The 14,758-nt window shown below is 46.7% G+C and overlaps 1 protein-coding gene across 2 annotated transcripts in view; it reads right to left on the bottom strand.

Moving 5' to 3' along the window:
- The window catches only part of LOC129827405 (teneurin-2-like), a 103,480-nt gene that overhangs the window by 64,638 nt on the left and 24,084 nt on the right, over positions 1-14,758 (bottom strand). For both annotated transcript variants that reach the window (XM_055888225.1, XM_055888226.1), the window contains 4 exons: positions 5,327-5,473; positions 4,668-4,884; positions 3,717-3,836; positions 3,125-3,386 (listed from right to left, as the gene is read on the bottom strand). In XM_055888225.1, coding sequence (XP_055744200.1) covers positions 3,125-3,386; positions 3,717-3,836; positions 4,668-4,884; positions 5,327-5,473 — 746 coding nt within the window. The remainder of the gene's footprint in view (positions 1-3,124; positions 3,387-3,716; positions 3,837-4,667; positions 4,885-5,326; positions 5,474-14,758) is intronic.

Here is a 14,758-nt window from a genome sequence, read left to right on the forward strand (position 1 = left end):
TTGAGTACCTGCTCACAAAGATATTTGGATATTTTTATATTTTCACCGTCAGAGTAGAAAGACTGAAGAGCTTTTGTGAGTTTGTTGGCCAGGAGTACCATAACATTTTAGGACACAGCAATGTTCGCTGGATGTCCGTGCTCCCTGCTCTAGAAAGAGTGATGAAAATGTATGTGCCATTGAAATACCTTTTTATTTCTGAAGATAAATGCCCTGTTGTCCTGTGAACAATGTTCGAAGATCCACTGACTGAACTTTGGCTGGACTTTGTCCAAGGAAACTTGACCGTATTCAGGGACACAATCAAGATGCTTGAAGGCTAGGACAGCTCCGCTGTGGAGTCAGCTGCAATACTGAGAAACGTTGAGGCAAAATTGACTGCAAGACGTGATGACAACTTCATTCCAGTTTTGGTCAGAGGACTTCTGAGAGAGCTAGAGGAAAATGGAGCCATGTCTAAAGAGAGCTTTCTCAAAACATCCAAATCATCCTTCACTATGGCTGTGAACTACTTGCAAGCATGGAGAAAGCACACAGATAATCTAAAAGATTGACATTTTCTCCTTTTAAAAAGGCAACCTCTGCATGAAGAGATCCAGAAGGCAGCAGGCACACTGCAGGAAAAAGGCCAAATGTGAACATCAATGAGGATGCATTGTTTGACGAGGTTACTAGCCTGCAAGAGTTCCTAAAGGGGGGGATCGCTTGAAGAATGGAAAACATCTGAGACACCGCTTAGTCAGAGATGGAGCACGGTGGTTACCCACTTCAAAGAGAACGACATCCCACACACTAACCTGGCTAGATTAGCGTCTGTTGTCATTTTCTTACCTGGAAGTAATGCACCAGTCGAGAGAGTGTTCTCCCAAATGAATGATATATGGACAGCAGCAAGAAATAGGTTCACTGTTCCTACCATCAAGGCCATGCTTATTGTGAAGACCAACTTCAACCTCTCCTGCCAGGAGTTCATGGAGAAGCTGGCCAAAGACAGAGCAATCCTGAAGAAAATACATTCTTCTGAGAAATATACAGATTAGGTTGGTATAAGTATATTATGTAGTTACCAATCTCATCAGCGTCTTATTTCTTTATTATGTTGTTAAGTATTTCACATATACTATTGTCTGTTTTTTCAATTTTGCTCATGTTCTCTTCTACTCTTATTCTACCCAGACTACCAGGACCACTGAATGGCTGTTCAGATCATACAGTTCTGTCTTGTCTGTAGTGTTTCTGTAATATAGTTGTTTCTCTATCACAGTGTGCCTGTTAGATTAAATACATGAAACCGGAATTGTCCCCCTTTTTAATTTCATAGATAATAATATTGGATATTTTAATAATATATTGACTGCCGAACTGGAAATGTCCCCGGTTTTCATTTAAAAAATCTGGTCACCTTACTAGAGAAGCTTAACCAAGTTGAATTCTTCCCAACGGGTCGATACAGCTGTAATTCAGACACAGACATGGCTTCCCCCGTGCTGGTGGAGTCTCCTCCGTATCGCTGAGCAGGGAACTAAGTGATATGAGCCTTCAACGGTTCCTCCCCTTATCAGTATTGTCACATGCGATTGTTTTCCCTGCACTCAGCCCCTCCCTAACTTCATTATGGCATTTGTAACTAATGTTCCTATACTTCTGAGTATAACAATGTTCCAAGTTTAACGCCGATTCCAACAATGCCATCAAAAGGAACATAACATTTGACATACCAGTTAGGATCTGGTTAAAAATACTTGAATCAGTTATAGAACCCATTTCCCTTTATGGTTGTGAGGTCTGGGGTCCGCTCACCAACCAAGAATTCACAAAATGGGACAAACACCAAATTGAGACTCCGCATGCAGAATTCTGAAAAAGATCCTCTGTGTACAACGTAAAACACCAAATAATGCATGCAGAGCAGAATTAGGACGATACCCACTAATTATCAAAATCCAGAAAAGAGACCTACAGAGATGAACCTGGAGAAGAGTCCCCTAAGCAAGCTGGTCCTGGGGCTCTGACCACAGAATACTTGACCACTGTGACTGACCCAAACTTAAGGAAAGCTTTGACTATGTACATACTCAGTGAGCATAGCCTTGCTATTGAGAAAGGCCGCCGTAGGCAGACCTGCCTCTCAAGAGAAGACAGGCTATGTGCACACTGCCCACAAAACCAGGTGGAAACTGAGCTGAACTTCCTAACCTCCTGCAAATGTATGACCATATTAGAGACACATATTTCCCTCAGATTACACAGATCCACAAAGAATTCGAAAACAAACCCGATTTTGATAAACTCCCATATTTACTGGGAAATGCCACAGTGCCATCACAGCAGCAAGATTTGTGACCTGCTGCCACAAGAAAAGGGCAACCAGTGAAGAACAAACACCATTGTAAATACAACCCATATTTATGTTTATTTATTTTCCCTTTTGTACTTTAACGATTTGTACATCATTACAACACTGTATGTAGACATAATATGACATTTGTAATGTCTTTATTCTTTTGGAACTTCTGTTAGTGTAATGTTTACTGTTCATTTTTATTGTTTATTTCACTTTTGTATATTATCTACTTCACTTGCTTTGCCAATGTTAACATATGTTTCCTATGCCAATAAAGCCCCTTGAATTGAATTGAATTGAGAGCCTGGAACATATATAATCTAATGGAGCAGGGAGAGAGGGAGGGAGAGAGGGAGAGAAGGATGAGAGGTGAGGAGAGGAGAGGAAAGGAAAGAGCTTCAGACTGGTGCTTGGAACATCTACCATCTCATGGAGCACGAGGACAGAGAGAGAGAATAAGAGAGAGAGGGATGAGAGGAGAGAGAGAGAGAGAAGGAGAGAGAGAGGGATGAGAGGAGAGAGAGAGAGAAGGAGAGAGAGGGATGAGAGGAGAGAGGAGAGAGAGGGGGATGAGAGGAGAGAGAGAGAGCGAGAGAAGGAGAGAGAGAGAGAAGGAGAGAGAGATGGAGGAGAGGACAGAGGATTGATAGGAGAAGAGAGAGGGATGAGAGGACAGAGGAATGATAAGAGAAGAGAGAGGGATGAGAGGACGGAGGAATGATATGAGAGGAAAGAGGGATGAGAGGACAGAGGAAGGAGATGAAAAGAGAGGCTGGATACCTGTGTCTCAGGTATGATGGGCTTGTCCCTGGGTCTAGATGAGAAGAGCGATGACAGGGGTGAGGCGATGACCACAGGGTCAGGTCGGAGGAAGCCACTGAGGTCACATCCTGGGATGGTGTTCTCCTCAGTCTTCATCACCAGCGTATCCATTGCGTAAAAACGACCCCATGGTAACCACACTGTGCGGTCTTGCGTGATGAACGGAGCGCGCTCAAACCTCAGGGTCAACGAGCCGCCTCCATTCGCTAGCAGGTCAAACCTGGAGACAGGATCAGAAACGCTGTAGGAGTAGTTACTATGTACCATGTCGGTGTGTATATGTGGTACGTACGTTCCGTCCTGGCGTGTGTGTGTGTGTGTGTGTGTGTGTGTGTGTGTGTGTGTGTGTGTGTGTGTGTGTGTGTGTGTGTGTGTGTGTGTGTGTGTGTGTGTGTGTGTGTGTGGTACGTACGTTCCATCCTGGCGTGTCTGTGTGTGTGCGCGTGTGCGTGCGTGTGTGGTACGTACGTTCCGTCCTGGCGTGTGTGTGTGTGTGTGTGTGTGCGTGCGTGCGTTCGTGCGTGCGTGCGTGCGTGTGTGTGGTACGTACGTTCCGTCCTGGCGTGTGAGTGTGTATCCATAGTGTGGGTAATTGATGAAAGAAACATTGACTCCCACCAGGGGAGTACCATCTGTAGTTAACACCTGACCTCGGATCAGAGACGCCAAGCTGAGAGACAGAGAGAGAGAGGCAGAGAGAGATAGAGAGGCAGAGAGAGATAGATACAGAGAGAGATAGAGACAGAGAGAGAGAGAGAGAGAGAGAAAGACAGAGAGAGAGAGAGAAAGACAGAGAGAGAGAGAGACAGAGCGAGAGAGCGAGAGAGAGCGCGAGGGAGCGAGAGAGAGACAGAGAGACAGAGCGAGAGAGAGAGCGAGAGAGAGAGAGGCAGAGAGACAGAGCGAGAGAGAGCGAGAGAGAGAGAGACAGAGAGACAGAGAGACAGAGCAAGAGAGAGAGAGAGAGTGAGAGAGAGAGCGAGAGAGAGAGAGAGAGCGAGAGAGCGAGAGAGCGAGAGAGCGAGAGAGAGAGTGAGAGAGAGCGACAGAGCGAGAGAGAGCGACAGAGCGAGAGAGCGACAGAGCGAGAGAGCGACAGAGCGAGAAAGCGGGAGAGACAGAGAGAGAAAAGACATTCAATATACTGTATATATTACATCATGTGTGTGTTGTGTGTTGTATGTTGTGTGGTGTGTGTTGTGTGGTGTGTGTTGTGTGTTGTGTGTTGTGTGGTGTGTGTTGTGTGGTGTGTGTTGTGTGTTGTGTGTTGTGTGGTGTGTGTTGTGTGTTGTGTGTTGTGTGGTGTGTGTTGTGTGGTGTGTGTTGTGTGTTGTGTGGTGTGTGTTGTGTGGTGTGTGTTGTGTGTTGTGTGTTGTGTGTTGTGTGTTGTGTGGTGTGTGTTGTGTGTTGTGTGTTGTGTGTTGTGTGTTGTGTGTTGTGTGTTGTGTGGTGTGTGTTGTGTGTTGTGTGTTGTGTGTTGTGTGTTGCAGTATACTCTCACCTGGCGTTGAATGGGTTTTCCCCAGGTATGATGTGTGTGCTGTCCCGTCCCACCAGCATCATGACCCTGTCATAGAAGGATCCTACCCGGGGTTGGGACAGGGACAGGGGGCTCTGCTGGATCACCTGGAGGGGGTCTCTGGAGCCCCGACACAGAGGGCTGTTCTGACACGGGCTCTGGATACAACAGTCTGGATCCATACAGTCAGTCAGACCATCTAGAGAGAGGAGGGAGAAAGAGAGGAGGGAGAGAGAGAGGAGGGAGAGAGAGGAGGAGGGAGAGAGAGGAGGGAGAGAGAGAAGGAGGGAGCGAGAGAGGAGGGAGAGAGAGAAGGAGGGAGAGAGAGAAGGAGGGAGAGAGAGAAGGAGGGAGAGAGAGGAGGAGGGAGAGAGAGGAGGGAGAGAGAGAAGGAGGGAGCGAGAGAGGAGGGAGAGAGAGGAGGGAGAGAGAGAAGGAGGGAGAGCGAGAAGGAGAGAGCGAGAGATGAGGGAGCGAGAGAGGAGGGAAAGAGAGAAGGAGAGAGAGAGAGGAGAGTTTCAGTGTCTCAAACATATTGCTATGAAAGGTTACTTCATTCTCCTAACAATTTATTTAAACTCAAGGTGAAAAGTTTGCACTGCTGGACTACAAGAGGTCCAACCCCTTAATTTCACACACACCTCCTTCATTGTCCGTGTTGTCGGCACATGATGTCTCCATGGCAACGCTGCATCCGGCACCCCTCCAGCCCGTCTGGCATTCACAGTGCCAGCTCTGCTCCCTCATGGTACACTGGCCATTACCATTACACAGGTTAGGACAGCTATCTGAGGAGAGGGAGAGAGGGGGGAAGGAGAGAGAGAAATAGAGATGGGGGAGGGAGAGATAGAGGGGGGAAGAGAGAGTTAGTGGGGGAGAGAGGGGGGAAGGAGAGAGAGAAATAGAGATGGGGGAGGGAGAGATGGAGGGGGGAAGAGAGAGTTAGTGGGGGAGAGAGGGGGGAAGGAGAGAGAGAAATAGAGATGGGGGAGGGAGAGATAGAGGGGGGAAGAGAGAGTTAGTGGGGGAGAGACGGGGAAGGAGCGAGAGATAGGGAGGAGGGAGGGAGAGATAGAGGGGGGAAGAGAGAGTTAGTGGGGGAGAGACAGGGAAGGAGCGAGAGATAGGGAGGAGGGAGGGAGAGATAGAGGGGGGAAGAGAGAGTTAGTGGGGGAGAGACGGAGAAGGAGCGAGAGATAGGGAGGAGGGAGGGAGAGAGAAACAGTTTCGGGGAGGGAGAGAGAGGGGGAGGGAGGGAGGGATAGATGATGGTGAGGGAGAGGGAGAGAGATAGGGAGGGAGGGAGGGAGGGAGGGAGAGGGAGGGGACAGAGAGAGGGGAGTGAGGGAGAGAGAGCGGGGAGGGAGGGATAGATGGTGGGAAGGGAGAGAGAGAGAAAGAGAGAGAGGGAAGGAGGGGAGAGAGAGAGGGGGGAGGAAGAGAGGGAGAGGGGGAGGGGGAGAGGGAGTGGGGGAGGGAGAGAGAGAGAAGGGGAGGGAGAGAGGGAGAGAGGGAGTGGGGGAGGGAGAGGAGGAGGGAGAGAGGGAGTGGGGGAGGGAGAGAGAGAGAAGGGGAGGGAGAGAGGGAGAGAGACATACTGTGTTGTGTTTTAATGCACACAGACACACACACACCTGTTGAGGACTCAGTCAACCCAATGCTTTACCATACAACACATTCATTGGATTATTGCAATTTCATTTCCATTCTCCAGACTGTGTACCCTACCAGCTCTCACAGTCTCACGTCAGAATGAGACATTCATCCATGTGTCTTAAACCCGCATTTCAAAGTGTTTAAGGTTAAGTTTAGGCATCAACTCTGAATGGTTAAGGTTAGGCATCAACTCTGAATGGTTAAGGTTAGGCATCAACTCTGAATGGTTAAGGTTAGGCATCAACTCTGAATGGTTAAGGTTAGGCATCAACTCTGAATGGTTAAGGTTAGGCATCAACTCTGAATGGTTAAGGTTAGGCATCAACTCTGAATGGTTAAGGTTAGGCATCAACTCTGAATGGTTAAGGTTAGGGTTGAGATTTGGGATTGGCTTAAAATAAAAATATTAAACACAACTATCTATTACTGGATTTGAACATGCAACCTCTGGAATCAGAGGCAGATGGTTTCGCAAAAACAAAACCTACTTGAAGGTAACAGCGCTCACTGTTGCCCCTAGTGACCGGTTTCCACGTCATCTCCAGACGCCCTCAGACATGGATGAACGTCGAATACTGACTTGTATCACGGGTGACCTGGCTACTTTAGATCATAATTAACCAAACGAGAGATATGACCCGACATTTGACAGTCTGTAGGAGTTCATAGGAGAAGATACGTAGAAGGGAGATAGAAAAGACATTGTGATAATTATTAAGACTCAGAGGTTTAACGACAGAATTTTCACAGCTATGGACGATATCTCAATCTTTCAGACAAACTGTCCTCAGCAATCCAGTTTTTAACACGTTGGTTACACAGAGTCTGAGCACTGTTGTGTTGTGGTTGTGATAGTTACAAGGTGAACGGTCAGTTGGAACATTCACACCAACCAGCAGGGCCTTTAGTCTGCATCTAGTCCTCTTTAACAACAGATCAACAAATCAGATGTTTTCAATTCACCTCCAATTCATGTATTTCACAGTCTTTTACTGATGCCACATTAACAGACCAGATATGTACTGTTCTGCCTAATTGTCCCACAGCATCCAGTTGAGAGAGAGAGTGTGTGTGTGTGTGTGTGTTTGTGTTTGTGTTTGTGTGTGTTGTCCGAGGACCATGGAGCACAACAGAGTGTTAGCCATGATTGTCTGTTAAATGGAGCCATTTTAAGAAGGCCGACACTTATGTAGAGCAACAACAGCAGAATCTATATGGGGCATTGATTGGCCAGGCAGGCAGGGAGGCCCTCTACTTAATGCTAGGGGCCCAGTCAATTCCCCTCCTACAAAGCAGAATAAAGTGGGATTTAAGAAACTATTAAGTCCATTCCCCTCACTAATGTAGTTGGTTGTGATGAAATCTCTTTAAAACACCTTGGTTTATGGATCAGCACACACAGAGACGGAAGGAGAGAGAGAGAGAGAGAGAGAGAGAGAGAGAGAGAGAGAGAGAGAGAGATAGAGGTATGGGTTACTGAGCTGAAGGAGCAGCCCCCCAGCTACACCACCACCAGCCCAGACACAGAACCAGATCAACCAGTGCAGGACCCAGCTGAAGAACTCTGTCCAGGAGCTGAGAGAGAGCCTTACCACAGCGCTTGAGGAGGTAAAGGCCCCCATGAGGAGAAAGCCTTACCACAGCGCCTGAGGAGGTAAAGATCACCATGAGGAGAGAGCCTTACCACAGCGCCTGAGGAGGTAAAGGTCACCATGAGGAGAGAGCCTTACCACAGCGCTTGAGGAGGTAAAGGTCACCATGAGGAGAGAGCCTTACCACAGCTCTTGAGGAGGTAAAGGTCACCATGAGGAGAGAGCCTTACCACAGTGCTTGAGGAGGTAAAGGTCACCATGAGGAGAAAGCCTTACCACAGCTCTTGAGGAGGTAAAGGTCACCATGAGGAGAGAGCCTTACCACAGCTCTGGAGGAGGTAAAGGCCACCATGAGGAGAGAGCCTTACCACAGTGCTTGAGGAGGTAAAGGTCACCATGAGGAGAGAGCCTTACCACAGCTCTTGAGGAGGTAAAGGTCACCATGAGGAGAGAGCCTTACCACAGTGCTTGAGGAGGTAAAGGTCACCATGAGGAGAAAGCCTTACCACAGCTCTTGAGGAGGTAAAGGTCACCATGAGGAGAGAGCCTTACCACAGTGCTTGAGGAGGTAAAGGTCACCATGAGGAGAAAGCCTTACCACAGTGCTTGAGGAGGTAAAGGCCACCATGAGGAGAGAGCTGGTGCAGGTAAAGGAGGAGATGGAAAATGAGTTGTCTGTCATCAAGAGGGTGCTACAGCACAGAGAACAGACTGTAGAGACTCCTAGAGAGAAGCTGCAGCCCCTCACCACCCCTAACACCCCCACTGACCCACCTTTACCCACAACCCCCCCCCCCCCATACCGACATAACTTTACCCACACCCCCAGTCAACAAGGAGGCTCACATGGAGACACCTACTACAGAGAGAAGCTCTCTGTCCCCCCCTGACACCCCCCCACACACCCCTCCATGTACACAGGGACTGTGTACTCCAGCCCCAGACTGTAAACGCACTAATCTGGTAAAAGCCACTGAGGTGGCCATCCTCATTGACTCAAATGGGAAATTCATCCAAGAAGATAAACTCTTCCCCCAAAACAAGGTGTCCAAAATATGGTGCCCAAAAACACAGGATGCACTCCACATCCTGTCCCAGCCTGACTTTGGCACACCAGGCCACATTATTATTCACACCGGCACCAACAACCTGAGAGAGGAGCAGGAGAGAGTAGGCAGCCTGGTCAACAGAGTAGCAGAGAGAGGAGCAGGAGAGAGTAGACAGCCTGGTCAATAGAGTAGCAGAGAGAGGAGCAGGAGAGAGTAGGCAGCCTGGTCAACAGAGTAGCAGAGAGAGGAGCAGGAGAGAGTAGGCAGCCTGGTCAACAGAGTAGCAGATAGAGGAGCAGGAGAGAGTAGGCAGCCTGGTCAACAGAGTAGCAGAGAGAGGAGCAGGAGAGAGTAGGCAGCCTGGTCAACAGAGTAGCAGAGAGAGGAGCAGGAGAGAGTAGGCAGCCTGGTCAACAGAGTAGCAGAGAGAGGAGCAGGAGAGAGTAGGCAGCCTGGTCAACAGAGTAGCAGAGAGAGGAGCAGGAGAGAGTAGGCAGCCTGGTCAACAGAGTAGCAGAGAGAGGAGCAGGAGAGAGTAGGCAGCCTGGTCAACAGAGTAATAGAGAGAGGAGCAGGAGAGAGTAGGCAGCCTGGTCAACAGAGTAGCAGAGAGAGGAGCAGGAGAGAGTAGGCAGCCTGGTCAACAGAGTAGCAGAGAGAGGAGCAGGAGAGAGTAGGCAGCCTGGTCAACAGAGTAGCAGAGCTCTGAGCGGTTCCCCAACTCCCACATCACCATCTCCACTCTGCTGCCCCGCAAAGACTTTCACCCCCGTACCATTCAGAAAGTCAACCCTGACATCACCAGAGGGTGTGGCCTACTCCCGAACATACACGTTGCTCACCACCCAACAATCACCCCAGAGCATCTGCACGACCACTCCCACCTGAGGAAGCAGACAGTAGGGATGTTTGCCAGGTCTCTAAAGGACGTGGCACTTGGTAGACAAACACCCCATGCCGCACTGGACAGAGGACCACCCAGAGACCCCTTCCAGACCACTGCACCACCAAGGAGCCCCAGGCCCTTTCAACGCCCCACCAGACGCAGCGCGCCCCACAGGCCCCACCCACCACCAGAGCATCACCACTTCCATCGGCTTAGCCAGACTGGACCGGGCCCAGCCTACTACCCCGCACCAGACCACCACCTCTACCAGACCAGAGAGGAAGCCCCACGGCCCAGAACTGGCCCTCCCCCACTCCACAGGGCCCAACAGCAGGACCAGCGCAGCTACGCAGAGGTCGTCAGAGGACAGGAGAACCCTGTAGGATTAAGTGAGATTAAACAGCTCCTCCAATACATCTGCACTAAACTGCACTAAACACACACGGATGCATGCAAGCGCACGCACGCACGCGCACACGCACACGCACACGCACACGCACGCACACACACACACACACACACACACACACACACACACACGTACACACACACCTATTGTACTAGAATTGACTTGTTCAATGACTAGGAATATTTATATATATAACAGAAAGAATGTTAGCTGTTATCCTGTTTATCTCACTCTTAACAACTTATTAGTTAGTAGTTACTGTATTTCTGACTGCTATTCTTTCTTTTGGAACATGAAATCACTATCAGTTAGCATGTGAAACATTCAGGGCCTAAACTCATCAACCTTTGGACTGAAGAGTTTAGCACTGGAGTTCAACAAAAATCTTAAAGATGTTGACGTCATCATTCTGCAGGAGACATGGTGTAAGGCTGACATTGTCACTCATTGTCCCACAGGTTACAGAGAGGTAATTGTGCCGTCACAAAAACACAGTCAATAGACTGTCAATAGAGGCAGAGACTCTGGAGGACTGATAATTTGGTACAAATCCGAACTACAACATCTAATTGATCCCCTCAAAATTGGCAAATATCACATTTGGTTAAAACTGAAAAAATAACTTCCACTGACAGAAGAAGATGTGTTCCTTTGAACAATATATTTCCCCCCCTCAGAATCCCCATATTACCCAGAGGAGATCTTCCCCACACAATATATACCCCCCCCCCCCCCCCCAGAATCCCCATATTACTCAGAGGAGATCTTTCCCACCCAATATATATCCCCCCCTCAGAATCACCATATTACTCAGAGGAGATCTTCCCCACACAATATATATCCCCCCCTCAGAATCCCCATATTACTCAGAGGAGATCTTTCCCACCCAATATATATCCCCCCTCAGAATCACCATATTACTCAGAGGAGATCTTCCCCACACAATATATACCACCCCCCCCCCCCCCTCAGAATCCCCATATTACTCAGAGGAGATCTTCCCCACCCAATATATATCCCCCCTCAGAATCCCCATATTACTCAGAGGAGATCTTCCCCACACAATATATACCCCCCCCCCCCCCCCCCCTCAGAATCCCCATATTACTCAGAGGAGATCTTCCCCACACAATATATACCCCCCCCCCCCCTCAGAATCCCCATATTACTCAGAGGAGATCTTCCCCACCCAATATATATCCCCCCTCAGAATCACCATATTACTCAGAGGAGATCTTCCCCACACAATATATATCCCCCCCTCAGAATCCCCATATTACTCAGAGGAGATCTTCCCCACCCAATATATATCCCCCCCTCAGAATCCCCATATTACTCAGAGGAGATCTTTCCCACCCAATATATATCCCCCCTCAGAATCACCATATTACTCAGAGGAGATCTTCCCCACACAATATATATCCCCCCTCAGAATCCCCATATTACTCAGAGGAGATCTTTCCCACCCAATATATATCCCCCCTCAGAATCACCATATTACTCAGAGGAGATCTTTCCCACCCAATATATATCCCCCCTCAGAATCACCATATTACTCAGAGGAGATCTTCCCCATACAATATATATCCCCCCTCAGAATCCCCATATTACTCAGAGGAGATCTTTCCCACCCAATATATATCCCCCCTCAGAATCACCATATTACTCAGAGGAGATCTTCCCCACACAATATATATCCCCCCCTCAGAATCCCCATATTACTCAGAGGAGATCTTCCCCACCCTTGAGCAAGAGACGTGCCATTTCCAGGCCCAGGGAAATGTGCTCATCTGTGGGGACACAAATGCGCATACAGGAACACTACCTGATCTAACGAGCACACGAGGGGACAGCTTTATTACAGGCCATAATGTTTCTAACTGTCTTAATCTCCCCCATAGAAACAACAGTGACAGCACTGTCAACAAAAACGGAAGGGATCTGTTGCAGTTCTGTAGAAGCCTGGGTCTGTACTTTGTCAATGGTAGATTACAGGGGAACTCTTTGGGGAGATTCACCTACTGCTCACCTCTTGGCCACAGTACAGTAGACTATATGATCACAGACATTGACCCTTTCTCTCTCAGCTCATTCACTGTCAAGCCACAAACACCTCTGTCTGATCACAGCCAAATTACGTTGTTCCTCAAAAGAACAGACCTGGAAACAACCACACATTCACAGCCCAGTGAGCTGTACAACATCAGAAAATCATACAGATGGGCCCAAAACAGCACAGAAGAATACCAGAAAGCAATCTGGAACCAAAATATCCAAACATTCTTAGATAACTTTCTGGATACCACTCACAGTAAAGAAGGCATCAATCTAGCAGTAAAAAAATCAACTATATATTCAGGCAAACAGCAAAAGAAGCACAATTGAAATTTATAAAAAATATATATATATATATCACAGATGACAACTGGTTTGATGCAGATTGTAAAATTATAAGGAAAAAACTTAGAACACTATCCAACCAAAAGCACAGACCCAAATAATGGTGAATTACGCCTTCATTATTGTGAGACTTTAATACTCTATAAACGTACACTCAGAACCAAAAAAGCATGTTACAACAGCAAGCAGCTGACACTAATTGAGGAGTCCATAAACACAAACAACTTCTGGCAAAATTGGAAAAAAAAAAAAAAACTAAACAAGAGGAATTAGCGATACAAAATGGTGACATATGGACAACCCATTTTAAAACACTCTACAACACTGTTCAAATTGACACAAACGCAGAACAACACAAAATTCATGAGAAGTTGAATGGATTAGAAAAAGCTATAAAGGACAATCAAAATCCATTGGACTCCCCAATTACTGACCAGGAGCTCTATAAGAAACTTCAGGCTCTCAAATTTAAAAAAGCATGCGGACCTGATGGCATCCTAAATGAGATGCTCAAACTCACTAGTGCAAAATTTCATTTGGCTATATTAAAACTGTTTAATTTGATCCTGAGTGTAGGTTATTTCCCTGACATCTGGAATCAAGGACTCATAACCCCAATCTTTAAAAACGGAGACAAATTTGACCCTAACAATTAAAGAGGCATTTGTGTGAACAGTAACTTGGGGAAGGTTTTCTGTAGTTGTCACGCTCAGACCTTAGAGATCCTTTTTATGTCTCTATTTTGGTTTGGTCAGGGTGTGAGTTGGGGTGGGTATTCTATGTTCTATGTTTTGTAGTTCTATGTTTTGGCCGGGTAGGGTTCTCAATCAGGGACAGCTGTCTATCGTTGTCTCTGATTGAGAAACATACTTAGGCTGCCCTTTTCCCACCTGTGTTTTGTGGGAAGTTGACTTTGTTTAGGGCACATGGCCTTTAGCTTCACGGTTTGTTTTTGTAGTGTTTATTGTTTTGTTCGGCGTCATTTTTTATTTCAATAAAGGAAAATGTACGCTCACGACGCTGCACCTTGGTCCTCTCCTTTTAACGGCCGTGACAATAGTATTATAAATGTAATAGTTCTAAACTTCCTTAAAAAGAACAATGCCTTGAGTAAAAGCCAAATTGGATTTATACCAAAACATCGCACGACTGATCATATTTACACCCTACACACCCTGATAGATAAACATGTCCACCAAAATAATACCAAAATATACGCTTGCTTTATCAACTTCCAAAAAGCATTTGATTCTATTTGGCATACAGGACTGTTCTACAAAGTTATTGAAAGTGGTGTAGGGGGTAAAACATATGACATAATTAAATCAATGTATTCTGGCAATACGTGCAGCAATAAAATTTTACAAGAAAATAACTGAATTCTTTAACCGGGGGTGGGGCCTTCGTCAGGGTTGTAATCTGAGCCCTGCACTCTTCAATATTTACATCAACGAATTGTCCACTATTCTAGAAAAATCCTCAGCCCCTGGTGTTAGTCTCCACAATTCAGAAGTTAAATGCCTGCTCTTCACAGATGACCTATGCCTGCTGTCACCCACAGCACATGGCCTACAGCAGAGCCTGGACCTGATAGAGCAGTACTGCCAGACCTGGACCTGGCAGTAAACCCCAAAAAGACTAAAATAATGATTTTCCAGCGAAGATCCAGATCCAGATCTCAGGGAATTAGACCAAAGTTCTCAATTGGTACAAAATATATAGAGTACTGCACACACTACAATTAATTAGGTTTAAATATATAGAGTACTGCACACACTACAATTAATTAGGTTTAAATATATAGAGTACTGCACACACTACAATTAATTAGGTTTAAATATATAGAGTACTGCACACACTACAATTAATTAGGTTTAAATATATAGAGTACTGCACACACTACAATTAATTAGGTTTAAGAATAAGCTCAACTGGACACCTTAATGGGGCAGTGAATGAACTGAGAGAGAAAGCACGCAGGGCATTCTACGCCATTAAAAAGCAAATTCAAATTGAAATACCTATTAAAATTTGGCTAAAACTAATTGAATATGCCATTGAACCAATTGCACTTTATGGCA

Source organism: Salvelinus fontinalis, chromosome 29, assembly GCF_029448725.1.
Source record: "Salvelinus fontinalis isolate EN_2023a chromosome 29, ASM2944872v1, whole genome shotgun sequence".
NCBI lineage: Eukaryota > Metazoa > Chordata > Actinopteri > Salmoniformes > Salmonidae > Salvelinus > Salvelinus fontinalis.